At 44.4% G+C, this 17,200-nt stretch overlaps 1 protein-coding gene across 2 annotated transcripts in view; it reads left to right on the forward strand.

Annotated features, from left to right (window-relative positions):
• The window catches only part of LOC135898644 (DNA-dependent protein kinase catalytic subunit-like), a 193,693-nt gene that overhangs the window by 108,451 nt on the left and 68,042 nt on the right, over positions 1-17,200 (forward strand). For both annotated transcript variants that reach the window (XM_070523647.1, XM_070523648.1), the window contains exons 55-62: positions 193-426; positions 3,565-3,714; positions 5,041-5,214; positions 5,676-5,759; positions 10,772-10,982; positions 12,918-13,110; positions 14,980-15,129; positions 16,000-16,100. In XM_070523647.1, the coding sequence (XP_070379748.1) occupies positions 193-426; positions 3,565-3,714; positions 5,041-5,214; positions 5,676-5,759; positions 10,772-10,982; positions 12,918-13,110; positions 14,980-15,129; positions 16,000-16,100 (1,297 nt within the window). The remainder of the gene's footprint in view (positions 1-192; positions 427-3,564; positions 3,715-5,040; positions 5,215-5,675; positions 5,760-10,771; positions 10,983-12,917; positions 13,111-14,979; positions 15,130-15,999; positions 16,101-17,200) is intronic.

The raw sequence follows: 17,200 nt of genomic DNA on the forward strand, positions 1-17,200 counted from the left end.
TCTGCAGGGCAATTTGTAACAGAAAAAAAAAAAAAGAGCGGGAAACATTTGCAGTCACAATTTAGTTCTCAAACAGGGCACTTGTCCTTTACATTTGCACCATCTTCTCATTCTAAAGCCTCACATTTTTCAAAATGTGAAGTGTAGATACATTCTACAAATTGCCTCTTGTTGAACTTTCTTTTCCCCCAGAATTCTGGAACGATTGCCAAAACTGCTGGCTACCAAGTATCGATTGTCGTACACATCCGTAGCAGATGTTATAGGGCTGACCTTCCGCAAGATGAATGAAGGCGTCGGCATTGATTCGACATTTGGCAGCTCGGTTGAGTCTAACCTGAATGCTATTTTGAGGATGTGCCAGCGTGACCAGCACGTGCTGTGCTTACACCACATCTGTCGTTTCTATGAGCCATTTGCACAGAGGTATGACTTTGCTGTTCCACTTTTGCTTGAAAAATGTTGAAGTGATTGCTAGATTGAATGGGGCAGTTGTGTGCATGGGTGTTGATGCAGTTTTCTAAATTTTTGTTCGTGCTATTGCTGTATTTGTTGGGGTTTTCTGCTTTTCAATAAGTGTATGGGACCCAGAAACATTTCATCTATGTATCTAGGCTGTATTCAGATGTGTTTGAAGTTGTTCCAGCTTGCTGAAGATGTGTGATCCTCATCAAGCACCAACTCATATTGCCCGGCGAAAATTCAGTTTTTTCACATTTCTTGCTTCAGAATCGTGAAAAGCATACAGCTTCTGAGCTGGTTAATCATTTTAAATTTTTCGGTGAGTTTTGTCAAGTTTGCAGAATCTAGGCACCATGCAAGAACATCAACTATTTCATGTCTACAGCATACTTGGAAAGCACCTATATAAATACGCCTGATGTAAAGACATTGTTAAATAAAGTGAAAGAAGTGAGCCCGCTGCATGAGGATGTGCTGACACCAAGAGAAGGCTCCCCAGATGTCAACTTTCCAACTCATTTTACTAAAGCTTTCTACACACACAGTTAAGCCCTAATAGAAACGAATTCGGTAAAATCGGCAGTTTGCTTGATTATGTCGAGAACTTCGTTAGGTATATTGAATTCTGTTATACCAAGCTCTGTGTTATTCAAATTTGTAGCACAGGTGCAATCAGAAATGCTTTAATATGTGTACATGTTTTAAATACAGTCGACTCTCATTACAACAGACCCTGATAATCCGACAAAGATTGTCCGTTTTATCCAAAGTCCATAATATCCGAAACGCCTTTCTTCCGAAACTTTGGTCGCGATGTGTAACAACGTTATTGCAAGCAGTGGGTGACAAACATCCAAAGCAAAAAACAAACAAGCAAAAAAATTGCAGTTTCGCCCAAAGGTCGAGCATCGATTGTGATAGCAAATTAGTAGACAGCTATGCGAAGTAAGTATAGTAGCTTTATCGGCTGTATAAAGTTGCAAACGTTAACTTACTAACTAAATTAAGGAGCACCTTGTCACACACGCTTAGGTAAACATGAACACATCTCGCTCGATGACCACAGAAAGCCGCATTCGAAATGTTGGGAGTGAGGAAGCACGGCAGCAACAGTGAGCAAATTGACCTTCATGCTGTCTCTTGCTTCAACACAAACTAACTATCGAAAGCACAGCGCATACGAAGCTACCGGCACAGGGTGCACTTTATCTACATCTCAGATCGCTTTGAAGTTGAGGCCTGCACGGACAGGCGCTTTGTTCACATCCCAGGTCGCTTTCAAGATATGGCGCCCGCGTGGACGCGACGTTAACATCGTCCACCAAAGTAGAACCTCCCTGTTCCTCACCTCCCACCGTGCCTTGCATACAAAAGACGGCGCACTTCTGCCCCACTTTCCTCCCTCCCTCGCGTGCACAATATTAAGCCACTATCGTTGGCTGACCCTCGCAAGTCAGTTGCCAGCCTCTGTCAACATGGCAACAGTCCGTTTTATATGCCCAATTTTCACAAAAATTGCCACTAATTTCATCCACTGTAGCTGATAGTCCGTTGTAGTGCGATCCATTAAAAGTGAACTTTGTTGCATTAATAAAGTAGGCATTCCAAACTAAGGTTGAAATATGGTCCGTTATATCCTAAAGTCCATTGTACGCAGGTCCATTGTAACAAGCGTAGACTGTACCACTATTTCATCAGTACTACTGCTTTCGATGCACAACCTTGCCATGCACAGTTGTTCACGCAGTTCCTCAATATGCAAAATAGAAGTGAAGCGTGTAGACAGGACACAAGAGTTCCTCAAGTAGGTTTGATTACAATTATATCGGCACGTCTTCCCTGTTTATTGGTTCTCTTCTAATTCATTCCCAGAAGACACGATACAACTGAAGCTGTACACCTGATGGCATTTTAGAATCTGCTTGATGTCAGTATACCTGTGTTATTTGGTTAATGCAATATCAGTGCAACATCGTACAGTAAGAACTCATCAGTTCAATTTTGGGAAAGAGTTTTCTTGCAATAGCAATCATATGGACGTTCCAGGTGCATTTCTGCCATTGTCGTCGCTGTGGTGTTCCGTGTAAAGTGCTTTTGCCACTTAGGATAGCAATAGGGGCTTGTTGGTACGGCATATCTTATTTTGTTAAGCGCTGTGTGTGTCAGATGTGCCTTCTATTGTCCTTGTCAAGCTTGCGCTATAACAAAATAAGATTTGCCGCTTAATTTGCATTGAAGCGAGAAGCAACACAAAGGCCAGTTTGCTCACTGCCGCTGCCATGCTTCCTCACTCCAGCATTTCGACAGCGAGCGTGCGCGGCCATCGAGTGAGATGTATGCACGTTTGCTTGTGTGCACGTGACACCATGCTTGTTAATTTATTTAGTAAGCAAATGTTTAGAAGTTCTTATGCCCGGTAAAACTACTATTCTTGGTTCGTATAGCTGTCTACTAATTTGCCATCACAATCAGTGCTTCGCCTTTTGGGCGAAACTGCGACTTTTTTTACTAGCCTTTAAGTTCAGTAATGTGCTCGCTTGGACTAGTTGATTAGCTTAGGTTAATCTAAGTGTTCAGGATGATGGCTTCTTCCCTGTGCACCTTCCTTTGCACTCCCAATGTTTATCCCACTAGTTACTTCTACTAATAAGGAATGGGGCCATCATTTGCGAGTGTTACAGTGTCGCCACGCAAGGAGTGATCCAGGCAAAGTGGCATGCTTGGCCTTGTTGAATACGCAGCAGCTGCCGAGCCAGCAAAGAGTAAACGGGGAACTCACTAGAACTCAACTGGAACTCACCAAACTTTGTTTCTGGCTTTGGCTTGAGTACCCCATGAAAGTATATATACCTATGAAACCTATGAATGATGTAGACGTATGATGTGAGCAGGCAAGTCTTGCTTAGCAGCACCTGCCTGAGAAGGCATTCACTTCACAACATGACATGTGTGTCATCTGCTCGCTTGTTCATGTCTTTGTGCACAATTTTGACCACGAAACTATCTTTTAAGTACAGGAGCGTTCATCCTTGTATTCTTTTCACTTTCAAACGTCCATTTCCTTGCCTGTATTTTTTTCCCTCTCTCACCCTGTCAATAAAGGTTTACCGAAACAATGATGCTACAGCTGCCGCGAGCTCTGGCCAGCTTCAAGGTTGCCATCTTGGAAGTCATCTCCATGGCCTGCACCCAGGTGGACCAACCTGTCCGGAAATTGGAGGGGCTCGGTTTCATAGACATGCTCGCTCACGGGTATGTCTTCCGGTTGACGCTTCTGTAACACATACACCCTCACACACACACACACACACACACACACCTCATTACAGCAATTCTACAGTCGAGCCTCGTTATAACGAATTCGCATCTGACGCAAGAATAGCGTCGTTATATCCATATTCGTTATAAATATCTACCTTTGAACTGTAATTGCAGCAAGACAATTTTTATTTACTTGGTTATATCCGATAATTTGTTGTATGCGTTTTCGTTATGTTGAAGTTCAACTGCATCACCTGAGAACGTCCAACTGTTTCCTTCACTACTCCAAAGGAAGATAGCAAGCCACTTGTTTTTAATGCAAGCTGTAAGATTTAGGAATGGGTGCATGTAGAACACTCAGCCTTCTTTCTAGTATGGATGCATTCAAGATCGCAGGAACATTCAGTGTAAACCAGGCGAACTACTTTTGACCATAGGGATTCCCACATAAATTACTAGAGGGAACTCGCCGCTAGTGTCTGTGGTAGTTGCAAGTATGAAAGTTTAGCCAGCATGGGAAATTATGGTTAGTTACATGGATTTGGCCTAGACTTCATCCTTCACGCTTTAGTGGCTTCGTGACTTCGCAGTTTGATCATTTTCGCCCAAATATTGCATCGTAAACACAGCAATTCACAATAACTGTTTCTGTGCTCGGAGAGTTATTTGTTGCCTTGCTGTCATTAGTGAATAGCGATTGCTTGGAAATTTGGAAAGATCAAACGTATGAAAACACCACCACAAGAACATCTGAAGTCACAAGCGTAAAGATCGAACGAATCCATGTAGTACTTCCCACCATTCCCGTGGTATCTTAGTGACCGCAGCTCCAGAGTTTCCTGCAGTAATTTTTGTAGTAAACTGTATGCTCTAAGCTAAACCAAAATTTTTTGGGTTGAGGAGCCAAAACGGTTACTATGTGTTTTTTTTACCATTTTTACCTGTCTCGTTAGGAGTGAAAGGATGAGGGAAGATCACAGCCTGGAGGCCTGTCTGTATAGTTTAGTGGAGGACGTCTCCGATGCGAGCACGTCTGCATCAGTAATGTTGGGGTGTAGGATTCCAAATTAGGTGGTGCCATTTTTCTGAAGTCTGCAAGCTCACGAGCTTAGACAGAAATTCGGAAAGATGGGTGCAGGTTTGAGGCACAGGCAAAAAGTAGACAGAATTGTTGCCAAAAATGTTGGGGAGAGGCGGCCATTCGCTGTAAACATCTTCAGACACAGTGTCACGAACTAAGGCACATTCTGCTGCCTCCTCTTCACGCATAATGTCACTCTTCCACGCTTCTCATCATGTGTGTTTTGGGAAACGCAGCGATGAAGCATTGCAGAAGGTGTCGCTCGAGATCTGCGCCAAGCTTCCGGCGGTCGCCACCCAAGACGACTGGCACATTCTGCTTCCCATTGTCTGCAAACTGCAAAGTCATGCTAGCACCTCCTGCAGGAAGCTGGTGTACGACGTCTGCATGCGCCTGTACACAAAGTACAGGTCAGTAAATTTTGCATGGGCTTTTTTTTGTTCTCTCTCTTTCTTTTTTTTTCTTACATGGGGAGGCTTTGTGGTCTTCAATGTGCTGGCCTGTTAGTAAGAATATTGTTTTCTTGTAGCATGCATTGGCACAGGAACTTGTTTGCTTCAACACTGGTAAATTCAAGTCACAGGATGTGTGAACACGATCCCCAGGCTGCCCATTTTTGGTTCATAATATAACCTAACATAAACTATGGCCAACCAAGATTGTTGTATAACTTATGCTTATATGACAAGCTATGTGGTTGTTTGGAATAAGCACAATGGCTATTGTGAACTCATATTCGTTTCCTTGCTTTTTTTTTTCTGTGTGTGTCTGTGCATGATTGGTTCGAACACATTTCTATGTGTGTGTATACCTTGTCTCCACATATTTTACTGCTTTCTTTTGTGAGCAGAACATGCAAATTTATGTGCAGGTCCGATAAGGATGCTGCGAATTTAATGAAACAGGCAAGGCGCGTGCTGCTGCTGGGCCTAGGCGACGCAGATTTGCCATTAAGGTGAGCCAACTTCTCATGCCTAGCATCATGTTGTGAAGACCGTAGTCAAATACGTACACAAAGTTCCACACAGTCCTGTGTTGCTGGCGGCTCTGTAGCTCGCACCACTCTTTGGTATGTGGCGTGGTTTTTGTGTGCACGCAGTCGGTTTAGTTCTGCTCACAGCATGTGAGCTTGTGTTTTATCCTGTTCAGTGTCACACTGAATACTGATTGCAGTCATTAGAGCGCATATATACATAAAGCACCTGCCAAGGGAAGGGTATCGCAGTTGAGGACGCCAGAAAATTAGGTGTGGTGATAAAACGAGGAAATTCGCAAGCGCAAGTTGGATTCAGCTAGCGCAGGACAGGGGGAATTGGAGATGGCTGGCAGAGGCCTTCGGCCTGCAGTGGACATAAAAATAACCTGATGATGATGACGACGATGATTAAACACATACACACAACTAAATATACTTGCTGTCTATGTGTGTTGTATATTCACACTACTATGACAATAATTAGTACAACGAACTAGCCCTGAAAGAAAGTTCTTCCTGTGTTACAGTGAATGCCCAGTTAGCATACAAAAGCCAGTATTGCTGCTCTGTACAAAGGATTGTGAAAAAAACGAAACAAAACAGAAAACACAGACCTGTTCACGTGTTGGTGCTTACGAACTCGTACACATTGAACAGCTGTTTAATCTCCCAATCCTGGGCAATTGCATGTGCGATCCTGTGCAAAACCTATCCAGTCCTTGCATTCACACATGGCACGTATGTATCCACAGTTAGGCTCACAGGAGAAGGCTAAGTGCACAGAGTAAAGCTTTCGACTCACGTAAGCACACAGAGTTTATAGCAAGTACCATTCTTTTACTAGCCCACTAGCCTACTTTCTAGATGCACACATTTTTTTAAAGCAAGGCCATTGTATCGAAATGTGAACATTAGCAGAACTTTGCCTATTGTGCTTAATCGGGACACTAAAGAGAAAAGTGATTTCGCCTGTATTATTAGTTAATCATCTGTAATACCAGAAGCAACCACTGTTACCGTGAGAAGACTCCTGGTAAGCGAGAGAAGGTTCAAAAAGAAAATACAGGTGGCGACACTGCCTTTAAGTTCGCGCACCAGCTGGCCGTGGCATCATGGAATCTGAGGGTGTCAGGGTGTCCATTGGGGCCTAGTCGGTTCCTTATTAGTAGAAATCGACTATTTTGTGTGTTATAAGAGCCAAGGAGCTAACTTGGTGAGTTTCAAAAACTTTCATTGAGCCAACATTGTCCAATTACAAAAAAAAAAAAGATTAACTTTGAAATTAGTGACGTCACACTGATGTGCGCTGGCTTTGGGCTTTCAGTGCGAAGTAAAAAAAAAAAGTGGAACTCTGACTTACATTTTTCCCTTTTGATAGTCAGCCTATTATAGCGAAATTGAAAACAATAGAGCTGTCAAAGAAAACATTTATCATCCTAAACTGATCTAGTGTTTCTTATCAGTGTCGCTTTCTAGGGCCCCTCGACAGACCCCATTGCAAATTTCAGTTATGCACTGCAAGTTGTAAAAACACCATCTCTCAGGGGTGTTTGTTTTACCAAAAGAATTTTTCTTTAAATCGGTTCATTATTGGAGGAGATAGAATATATTGACTGTCCTGTTGTCATGCCGCCAGGAGGCGAGCGCTACTGCCAGCTCTCTCCCTCGGCCTCTAGTAGCATTCCTAAGCGGTGTTGCTTCCCGGCCTTCTCCCACACCGAAGCTGAGGGACGTACCACTGCATCAAGCCCCGCCTCCTTCTTTTTTTTTTTTTTCTTTCGCTTCCTTTTTTGCAGCGTTGCACCTTCCACATTCGATCATTCGTCTTGATGAGCACCAAAACACACGCTGCAAAAAGGTACTTGTGCGTGTCACCATGACTCTCTGATTGGGAGTGGGCTTCTTCGAGAGGCAAGGCGTTTCGTTTAAAATTTCAACTTCTTTCGCAGGCATGCAGCAGCTTAATACTTTGCAGACACAACGGTCAGCATGCCATGCACCAGCTACGCTTGTTTGATTAAAATGGCCAAACCTGGTGAGGGGCCCTTTAAGTACAGTAAATTCTGTAAGGTGCATGTTCTGGCAACTCTGTAAGGCTTTCTGGCATAGCTAAATAAAGGAAAGGTATTCGCACCATGTATTACTGTAAGTCTTGAATATCCTGACTTTCCGGGTGATGGTTTCACATTGCTTGCCTTATATTGGGCTCTCCATTGCTGACGACATTCAAAGACTTGTCGATATACTATGCCGTTATAGGTACATATGGATCTTGGCAATCTTTGTGTGTGCATTCTTCAATGTGTAGGTCAATTCCCTGTTGTAACACCATTGCATGCCATCACTGCATTAAAGGGACACTAAAGGTTACTATTAAGTCAACGTGGACTGTTGAAATACCATCCCAAAAACCTGGAAATGCTTGTTTCGTGCCAAGGAGCGCCTTATTTTAAGAGAAAATGCGTTCTGAAGCGTCCGCGTACCTCTAGCGCAGTTCAAATCGCCCACCCTCCGATCGAGGATTACTGACATCATGGTCTCATAGTGACGTTGCGCCCTCCGTGAGTAGAATGGCGTCCGCAGACGGCGCTATGGCTTTTCTGCGCAAAACGCAAACACGCGGCCAGAAACAGAGCCAAGACAGAGCTGACAGCAGAGCAAAAGCGGGAGTATGGTGGCTATCGGAAGGAGAAACGCGCGACCATAAGCTGGTACTTCATTCTGTGACGCAAACTTCGACGCTCGTCGCAATGGACCCTGACAACGACAGATTGGCTCGCGATGCTGGGCTCAACTTCAGCGATTTGAGCACTGACGAGCGTGACCTGCTGCTGAGGGCTCGCGCTGCTGGCGTCGGTGTGTACTATGACGGCGGCCTCGACACCGGCTCTCCGGAGCAGGAATGCAATGAGGGCTTCCCACGACATCACATGGACGTGGCATTCTTGCTGCTTGTTCCAAAAGAAAGTTTCGCGAGCCAGCAGAACCCGGACGCGATAACAAAACTACTGAAACTCCGAAGCGTGCGCGGCGCAGAGTCGAGCGAAAACGAAACCTTTCGACCACCCATACTACTGAAGGGTAACGTCAAAATGTTATTTTTTCTTGGAATCGAATAGACGTAGACAAGTAGCATTTTCTTCCATCTTATAATCGAATGAAATTATATTTTTAATACGAGTAGTTGAGTATTAGTAACACAAATTATGAGGAGTACTTTCGTCATTGGGCTAGTACCGGAATGTCGCTGGGGGGTCTCAAATCGTGTCATGCATTTACCTTAATTTCTCGGTTACTAAAGCTCTGTTCGCGATTATATTGACACCTTAGATGTTCTAGAACATTGCTTTACCACTTTAACTTGACTTTCTAGTAACCTTTAGTGTCCCTTTAACATGTAAGCTCCTCTGGTAGATCGTGAACAGTGCATGTACATAACCTTTATGTGTTTATGTGTGTTCAATACCATCTGCATGTGTGTGTGAATATGTATTACTACGTTAGTGTTCTTTCTTGTTTCTCTAATTAGCAATGTATAAATGGAGCATAACAAATGAACTTGAACATTTCTGCAGACCACTGCCAGCCATGTATGATCAGCGTAAATCCAAATGTAAACTAGTTGAAAACAACTTGAATGCATTTTTACACATTAAGGTTTGCCTCCATTTGTAAGTGTCATAAATCGGGCTCCAACATGTACATTTGTGGTTATTCCATGTTTAAAAACTGGCTACAGAGTTTGCATGTGTCATTTCCATGTAATTAGTACACGCCACTGATCTGTACTGTGTTTTGTTGGATGCCGCTCATTGAGCCGAGTGCAGGCGAAGTCCATGGAAATGCGGCACCGTGCAACGACTTGTCCCCAAAATAGGGTGCACACTTCACTTGCTAATGCGCTTAGTCGAATAATATTGCGTCCGTAACGATTTTCTCTTTGTGGTTTACCACATTTGTACAGAGTGTTGTTGTGACTTTATGTCTGATAAGGGCTTTATGATAATCTGAACCCATATGCAATACTTCCTTTTTCTTACCTTAAGTGTTTTCTTCTCAATTCCAGCACTCAAAGGACCATCTTCAGCCTTGTTGGGTAGTTTACGGCACAGTAGGCAGGTACCTTAGGGAAAGAAAAAAAAAATATGCCCCGCTTCCACTCAAGCAAAGGGTTGCTGTAGGGTAGCAAAGCGCCGACTTCTAGCGCAAGGGAGCTTAGTTGAAGGAAAAAAAACAGTCAAAAAACACAAAGGACAAGAGGAGAGGTTCACACCAAAACCATTGGTGTTGTCGTTGTGGTGTTAACCTCTCCTCTTGTCCTTTGTGTTTTTTGACTGGTTTTCTCCTTCAACTATGTACCAACTGGCCCGGATTTCAACCCTTCTGCAAAGGGAGCTTACTTCCCGTGGCTTCAATCTAGGGCGCTCGTGGTGTTATCCCTCCCCCTGAAGTAGAGATCAGTGGTACACACAACAGCCATTCTTATAAATTATTTCCCATTTGGATTTCAATTTAAACTGATAGTACGTAGTGCACAGTTGCTGATTTTCAATCATCCTGGTGGTATTGGACAGTTATGCCGCGCAAAAATGTGTGTCTTCACTTGTCCAAATAAATTTTTTTTTAGTTGAGTCATAGACTTGTACAACCTTCTCGTGACACTGGCAATCATCAGAGGTACTCCCATCATGACTCCATGTAAAGTGCTCATGAGCACGAAAAATGCCAAGCGTAAAGCAGCAGCAGCTGACAGTGTGCATTGTGTGCAGTTGCAGCTGCCACGTGAACTTGCTGGCAAACAGTTTGTGAGGAACATATCCTCAACTATCGCTTGTGCTAGTTTGTGCGCATCACGCAGAACTTTGCGAGGTTGTTGTTAATGGTAGTGGCAGTTTTTTTGTTCTTTCTTTCTTTCGTCTACTGCTATTACTAGCACTGCTGCAACTTACATTTTGCCCAGCACTTCTGTCGTTTTCACACAACCATTTCAGACTGTCAGTAGCAAACTTCTGGTGCCAGGAGACGCAGCTTCCTCGTGCCACTACAGAGCGCCTCGTCGCCTTACTCGGCGACATGTACCTGCCCGAAATGGAAGAGCAGTTCCTGTCGTCGGCCACATTTCTGCTGCTGGAGCTGACGTCGCGCAGTCCCGACTACGATCGAAAGGTCTTCCAGCATCCCCTGTCAGATTGCACTTTCGTGGTGAGTTGTAGGACACTCGAGCTCTGCTAGGCGGCACTACTTGTGAAACGACAGTGATCATTAAAGACTTTGATTCGCCAACAAACAGCATGTGTAAGTTATGAACGCTGCAACGATGCTCTGTTTACTGGCTTTGTGTAACATTGCTGAACTACACACCATCAACAAGCACTAAAAAATGCGTGTGCTGACAGCAATTGCCCTTGTTTCCCGTGTCCAATGTTGCACTGTCGTGCAACCAGTGAATAAAAACCAGATACTAGTCCAAACGGTCACTTTACCATATTTGTGTTGCAATTATAATTCTAGCACTCATCATTGTGCCTGAGTGGCTTCGGCACTATGCTGCCTAGCTTGAGGTGGCAGGTTTGGTCCCGACCGTAGTGGCTGCGTTTCGTTGGAGGCAAAATGCAACATTGCTACTGTGTACTTAGATTTGAGTGTATGTTAAAGAGCCCCAGGTGGTCCAAATTAATTCAGAGTCGCCCACTACCACTGCGGCAAGCCTCTTAATCAGGTCGTGGTTTTGGCACATGAAATAAATCCCAGAATTTGCATAAAGTTGTGTATTCTACTTCCTGCCATGGTGGCTACATTCTGATGGTAGTGGAATGCAAAAACCACTCGCGTGAAGTGCTTTGGGTACTTTAAATGTAAAGATCCTCGAGTAGTCGAAACTAATCTAGAGCTTTCCCCAACATATAGCCCACTGCACAGCTTCAAAATGTTAAATCCCACTATGCAATTTATTTATTTTAATGCTGTGGGATGTCAGTTTGTGAATTTACCACATTCTTAAAGGAGCAGCCAATGTTGTTGTTGTTGTTGTTGTCATGCCAATACTGATCAAAGTGAGAAAGTTGCTTAGATTTGAAGCAAACCAACCAGTTTAGTATATTGGAAACTCTAAGTGATAGATATTATATCGAAAGTGAAGTCAAGTCAATTTATTTCTGCATTATCTTTTTTTACAAGAACAGAAGATTGCTAGGACAAGCACAAGAAGCTGCTAAGCTGCAGCTTGACTGGGTGTTTGCCTCATTACTTGACACAAACAAGAGACACAGAAAAATACATTTCAGTGACTAACAATCTTGCCAATGGTCAAAATCAAGCAACTAACAAAATCGAGCCAGTTGATAGGTGCTTGTGACAGATTCTGCGAATATTAACTTATGTATGGCAAAGCATTGCTTGTTTTGTCTCCCTTTTTGCCTTGTCTCTTCCTTTCTACACTGTGCGTCACAAACATGCGGTATTTATTCAGGCAAAAACTACTGTGTTTTCCTGATTATAGTCTGCGGAGTATACATGCCTAAAACTTAAAATTTCACCTGATGCACACTACTACCTATGTGTGCAGACTACACACAATTTAGATTTTTGAGGTCATTGGCACAGTTTTAAAAAAAAAATGGCAGAGTGTGCTGACAACCTTTTACCATGTTAGCACACAGTGAAACCAACTCTGCAATGATTATCACTGTGCATGAGTAATATTTCCAGTTGGTACTTGCAGCTTTCAAAACATTGTCTGTACATCCTAATAGAGGACCCTGTGTATTAGTACTTCAGAATAAATTATTTGCTTACTGACTGAATGGGCTGGTTGCGAGAAAACTTAACAAAAGTCAGTTCAACTGAAATTCGTCCGTGTGGATTATTAAGAATTATACAACAAGTGCAGGCTAGATAAGGTAAGAACTTTTTTTTTAAGCTCAAAAGTTGCCCCTGTAAACAATTCACTGAAGCCGACTATGGTCCAGAAAATATGGTACTAAAATTATTCATTGGGGGTCCTCAGGAACATCATTCCAAATTCAGAAATACTAGCGACATAAACAAATTTTAGCGCCCTAACTCCCGCCGTAACCAGCTTTCTAACACCTTAACTAGCCCTGCTTCTTAATGCGGTTTTGCCCTTGTCATGTGCAGGACTACACAGTGACGGGGTCCTGGCGAAGGCGCCATGCAGCAATGACGCCCCTGTTTGCAGAGACCCTGTCGTTCAGTCAGACACAGTCGTCCACACAGTCCTCCACTGCGGATGGCTCCACTTCGCAAAAGCTGAGGGCCACGCAGGCGACACTGCAGTTCACACCGACGCAGCAGGCAGCAGCTGCAGGGGGTACGTTGCGGGGGTGGTAATGTTGGGACCGGCGGCTATAGCCTAGCAGTTCCAAGCTGGCTCAGTTGAAGTTGACGCATTGCAGTATCACGGAAGTGATAGGGAAACTGGGGAAAGGCACATGGTGCGCCTTCCCGGTGCTGCCTGTCGGCCCTCCAGGCAAGTTGTACCACCCGATAGAGGAAATCGCTACGCGTGCTTTCTCAGAAACCAGAAGATGAAGTCTGAGGCATGCGAAAAATTTATGGAAGTCGTTGATTCATATTGTAGCCCTCGGCTCTTGAGAAAATTGATATGCAATTGATCTGGATCGTTCTGTCGTCAAAGGCTAATTAAAAGTGCCCCTCGAGTGCAATTTGAATACCGCGACACGATAGGAATAAAAATCTAGGATGCAGCATCAAGAGATGGACATGGCGCGCAACGTTGCATTTTTTCTCCCTTTGTTTAGGCTAAATAGAAGCAGCTATTTCAGCTAGAAACATGAGACGGTTATTCTCTCCGGGGACATGGAGGTGCTGCCTTTGGCATCTAACCATTGTATATAACCCTTTCAATCTCACTAATGTGCCCTTAGTTTCCCCACTTCGTCTGGATGTTCACAGTAACGTGAACTTGGCGTGCTCCAGGGTAGTCCCGGCCCCTGTTGTATAATCCTAGAAACATATTTTTCTCATCCCTTTGGGTTTGCTCAGTCTGGGTTTTTTTGTTAGCACCCTGCGGAACGCGCCCCTTCATGTACGTGGCGACGGCCACACAGATTGCACATCCGCAAGTGGGAGGGGTGGCTCCCAAACTTTGTGCATTGCTACCGCAGCCATTTTTCATTAAAATACATTTGCGCTGAAGCTCAAGGCCACCACGCTTGCATGTTTCTACCATCTGTCCTACTTTTACGGAAGTTTTCTTTTTCCCCGCCTTTTATTCTGACATAGCAGTGCTATCATGGAAGCATGCGCGTCAGATCGAATCTAGGTGGGAGATAGAAAACAAGAATAAAAATGCGAGGACCACGCTAAGAGTGCATTTGCCATCTGTGTCATTTTTTCTCTTCTGCATAACTGAAAGTAAGCCATTGCGTTTGTTTTATAATATTCGAGAAAAATAAAACCTGACGCTTGGGGTGCATCATTTCCGATGAGACGGGGAACCTACCTACCTAACAACCACGAAGTACAGAAAAAGAGGCGAAGACTGATTCTCATTAAAACCGTTTCTTATTGTTCTATTGTTATACAAGAAACACATTCTTCGAGTCTGGCAACACTGGCAGTGAGGCGGCAAACACACAGTGACATTCGCCTCTTCTTTCGCTCCATGTGGCCCAAGCCAGCGAAGAATTGCCATCGTGCCACAAGCCTTTATTTCTGCCGTACACAGTTCGTTGAGAGCTGTGGAATTGGTGGTGAGGGGAAGGGAAGTGCAGTCAAGCACAGCAGACGTATAGCTGATGTGCCAAGGTTAAGAAGTTAGCAGATCGCAGATGAACTCAGTGGCTGATGGAGGACAGGGGTATGTGGAGGTCGCTGGGGGATCCTTTCATTCTGTGGTGGACTTAAATAAACTGATGATTATAATGACAACGGTCAACAAATCTCGTACACATGTGCCAGTTCGTCATGTACATATCATGTTCTAGCAATAGAGTGATCACCTATTTTAACACAGAATGTTGCTGCAGCAGCATTCCCTGTTTGTTCACCCTGTTGCTCACTTGAAACTAAACCTCTGTCTTCCTGGGAACTTACATTGTATCAATGACATTCCCACATTCTGAGCATTAATATTTTCAGATATAAAATCTTTTGCCTACACTTTTCACCTGCTCTACTGTGCCATCGGCACATTTTGTGTATTACGGTGTTTCAGAGACCAGCACGTACAGTTGGCTTACGCAAAGCACTCACGAGCCCAGCCTGCCTGTGCAGCAGAAGCAACAGCGTTCCGCAACAATCTTGCAGCTCTCTCCTGGCAAAGCAGGCCCCAGTGCCCAACACAGGGGCACTGCCAGTGAGCGAGGTAAGAATGGCATCCTTGAATTGTGCTCAAGCAATTGAAAAGGCACAGCAACAATTCTTGAACAATGGTAAGAATGCATTCTCGATCTGTATACTCCGTCTCTTACATAGTACGGTAAAACCTTGTTAAAACGTACCTGCTTAAACAGTAGTTTCATTTTAAAAGTAGTCAAATCAAGTTCCCGACTCAGCGACCATTGAACATAATGCATTTTGTATCCACATAAACCATATCAGCTTATTGCGTGCGTATCGGTTAACACATAGTGTTTCCACTTTTTGTCGCACAATCACGGCGGTAGGTTAGCCTGGCACACCAACGAGCCTCAGAGATCAGAATGGCCTCCAAGTGCAAACGCATAAGGCGCTTGGAAGGGTGTTGGCCTGGCAGAACAATGAGCCTCGGAGCTCAGAATCACCTCCAAGCGCAAACGCAGAAGGCGCTTGGTAGGGTGTTGGCCTGGCAGAACAATGAGCCTCAGAGATCAGAATGGTCTTTAGGCGCAGACGCAGAAGGCGCTTAAATGGTTGTTGGCCTGGCAGAAAAAAGAGCCTCAGAGATCAGAATGGCCTCCAAGCGCAAACACAGAAGGTGCTTGGAAGGATGAAGCCACATCAACACCATTTCGGCACCATGCCAGAGAGCGCTATGGCCTAGAGACGACTAGAAACGGCTCACTTCAGTGAGCGGCTGGGAACAGCTCAGCTCACTGAAATGAACCGGTTCATTTGAACGGCTCCCCGGTTCACCTAAATCTGTAACCTGTAACACCTGCTGTAGATAGGTGCACATACTGTTACATCACAGAAATCTAAAAGAAAGCTTAGGTTTTCACTACCAGAATAGGACGAAACCCACTTTTCCACGCAGTTGACAGCCTGCGGCTGCTGAAGAGAAGGTTCTTGCGAGATGACGATCAGATCCGGCTTCAGCACATGCGCAGGGAAGTTCGCCTTAAGGAAACTCGCAAGGTAAGGCTTGCCCTGCTCCTTTTTGTGTGTACATGTGTTGCAATTGGACAAGCTAGTAACAAATTGGAAAGATACGAGAGTAAGAGCAATCATTGAAGCTACAAAGTGGTTTATTTACTGGGATTTCGGTAGAGCTAACACAGCGGTTAGAAACAGCACACAGAGTCCCTGCTCGAATGGCAACCTTGGGCCTACCACTGGCATTGATGCTTGGCTAGCGTTCGTCAACTTCACTGCAATTGCCCCCAGGAACAAAGTGGGAGACTTCTTGGTCACCTAAGAGCTCATCACGATGAGCAAGTCGGGGTAGGTCTTGAGGCACTCTGCATAGACATGATATGCTGTCCCTAATGGCACAGATCCGAAGATGACACAACGGGCTCAGTGACATAGTTCACTGCAGACATGCGCTTGACAATGCGTTAAGGGCTTCCATACTTGTGGAGTAGTTTTGAAGAGGTCCGGCGTATCGGAAAATACCAACAGCTCTCTGTAGCCCGCTCCACATCTTGTGCCTAGAGCTGGTGATCGTGTCTGGCCAGCATTCGCCATTTTCTAGCAGTTTGGTCCTTTTAAGGAACTGCGCGTTTAGTTGTATTCACTTAAATGCATCTCATCTCGCACTCTCTCCAGGAACACTGCAATAGAAAAGAATACATAAGTTGCTTGAAATATCTGGAGGATGCTTAAGCTTTGCCTTTGAGAGTGGAACGCGATAGCAGTCAAAGATCGCTGTCTGCTTCTCACGCTTCCTGGCAACTACAGCGTATGTAACTGTAATGTTTACCGGGAAATGCTGGTGGTGAATGCTATGCACTAAGGCGAGCTCTCTGGAAGAAACGCAGCTGCTTGCATGGGCTGATCTCGGAGGTCATGTGCAGCCTTGCCCCAAAAGATTACATCAGGTTCAGGTTTTGCTTATTGTTTCGCACTTTTAATATTTACGTCTGAGAAAATATAACATCAAAAGTATGCGCTGTCGGTGTTCTGTTTCATGACATTTGTTTGGGAGCTGTCATGCTCAAAATTCCAAGAAATAACTTTGTCGAGAATGTAAGACAAGGTATAAAAGGTATGGCAGTATAACCTGCATGTACCGC

The sequence above is a fragment of the Dermacentor albipictus genome, chromosome 8 (assembly GCF_038994185.2).
Source record: "Dermacentor albipictus isolate Rhodes 1998 colony chromosome 8, USDA_Dalb.pri_finalv2, whole genome shotgun sequence".
Taxonomy (NCBI): Eukaryota; Metazoa; Arthropoda; class Arachnida; order Ixodida; family Ixodidae; genus Dermacentor; species Dermacentor albipictus.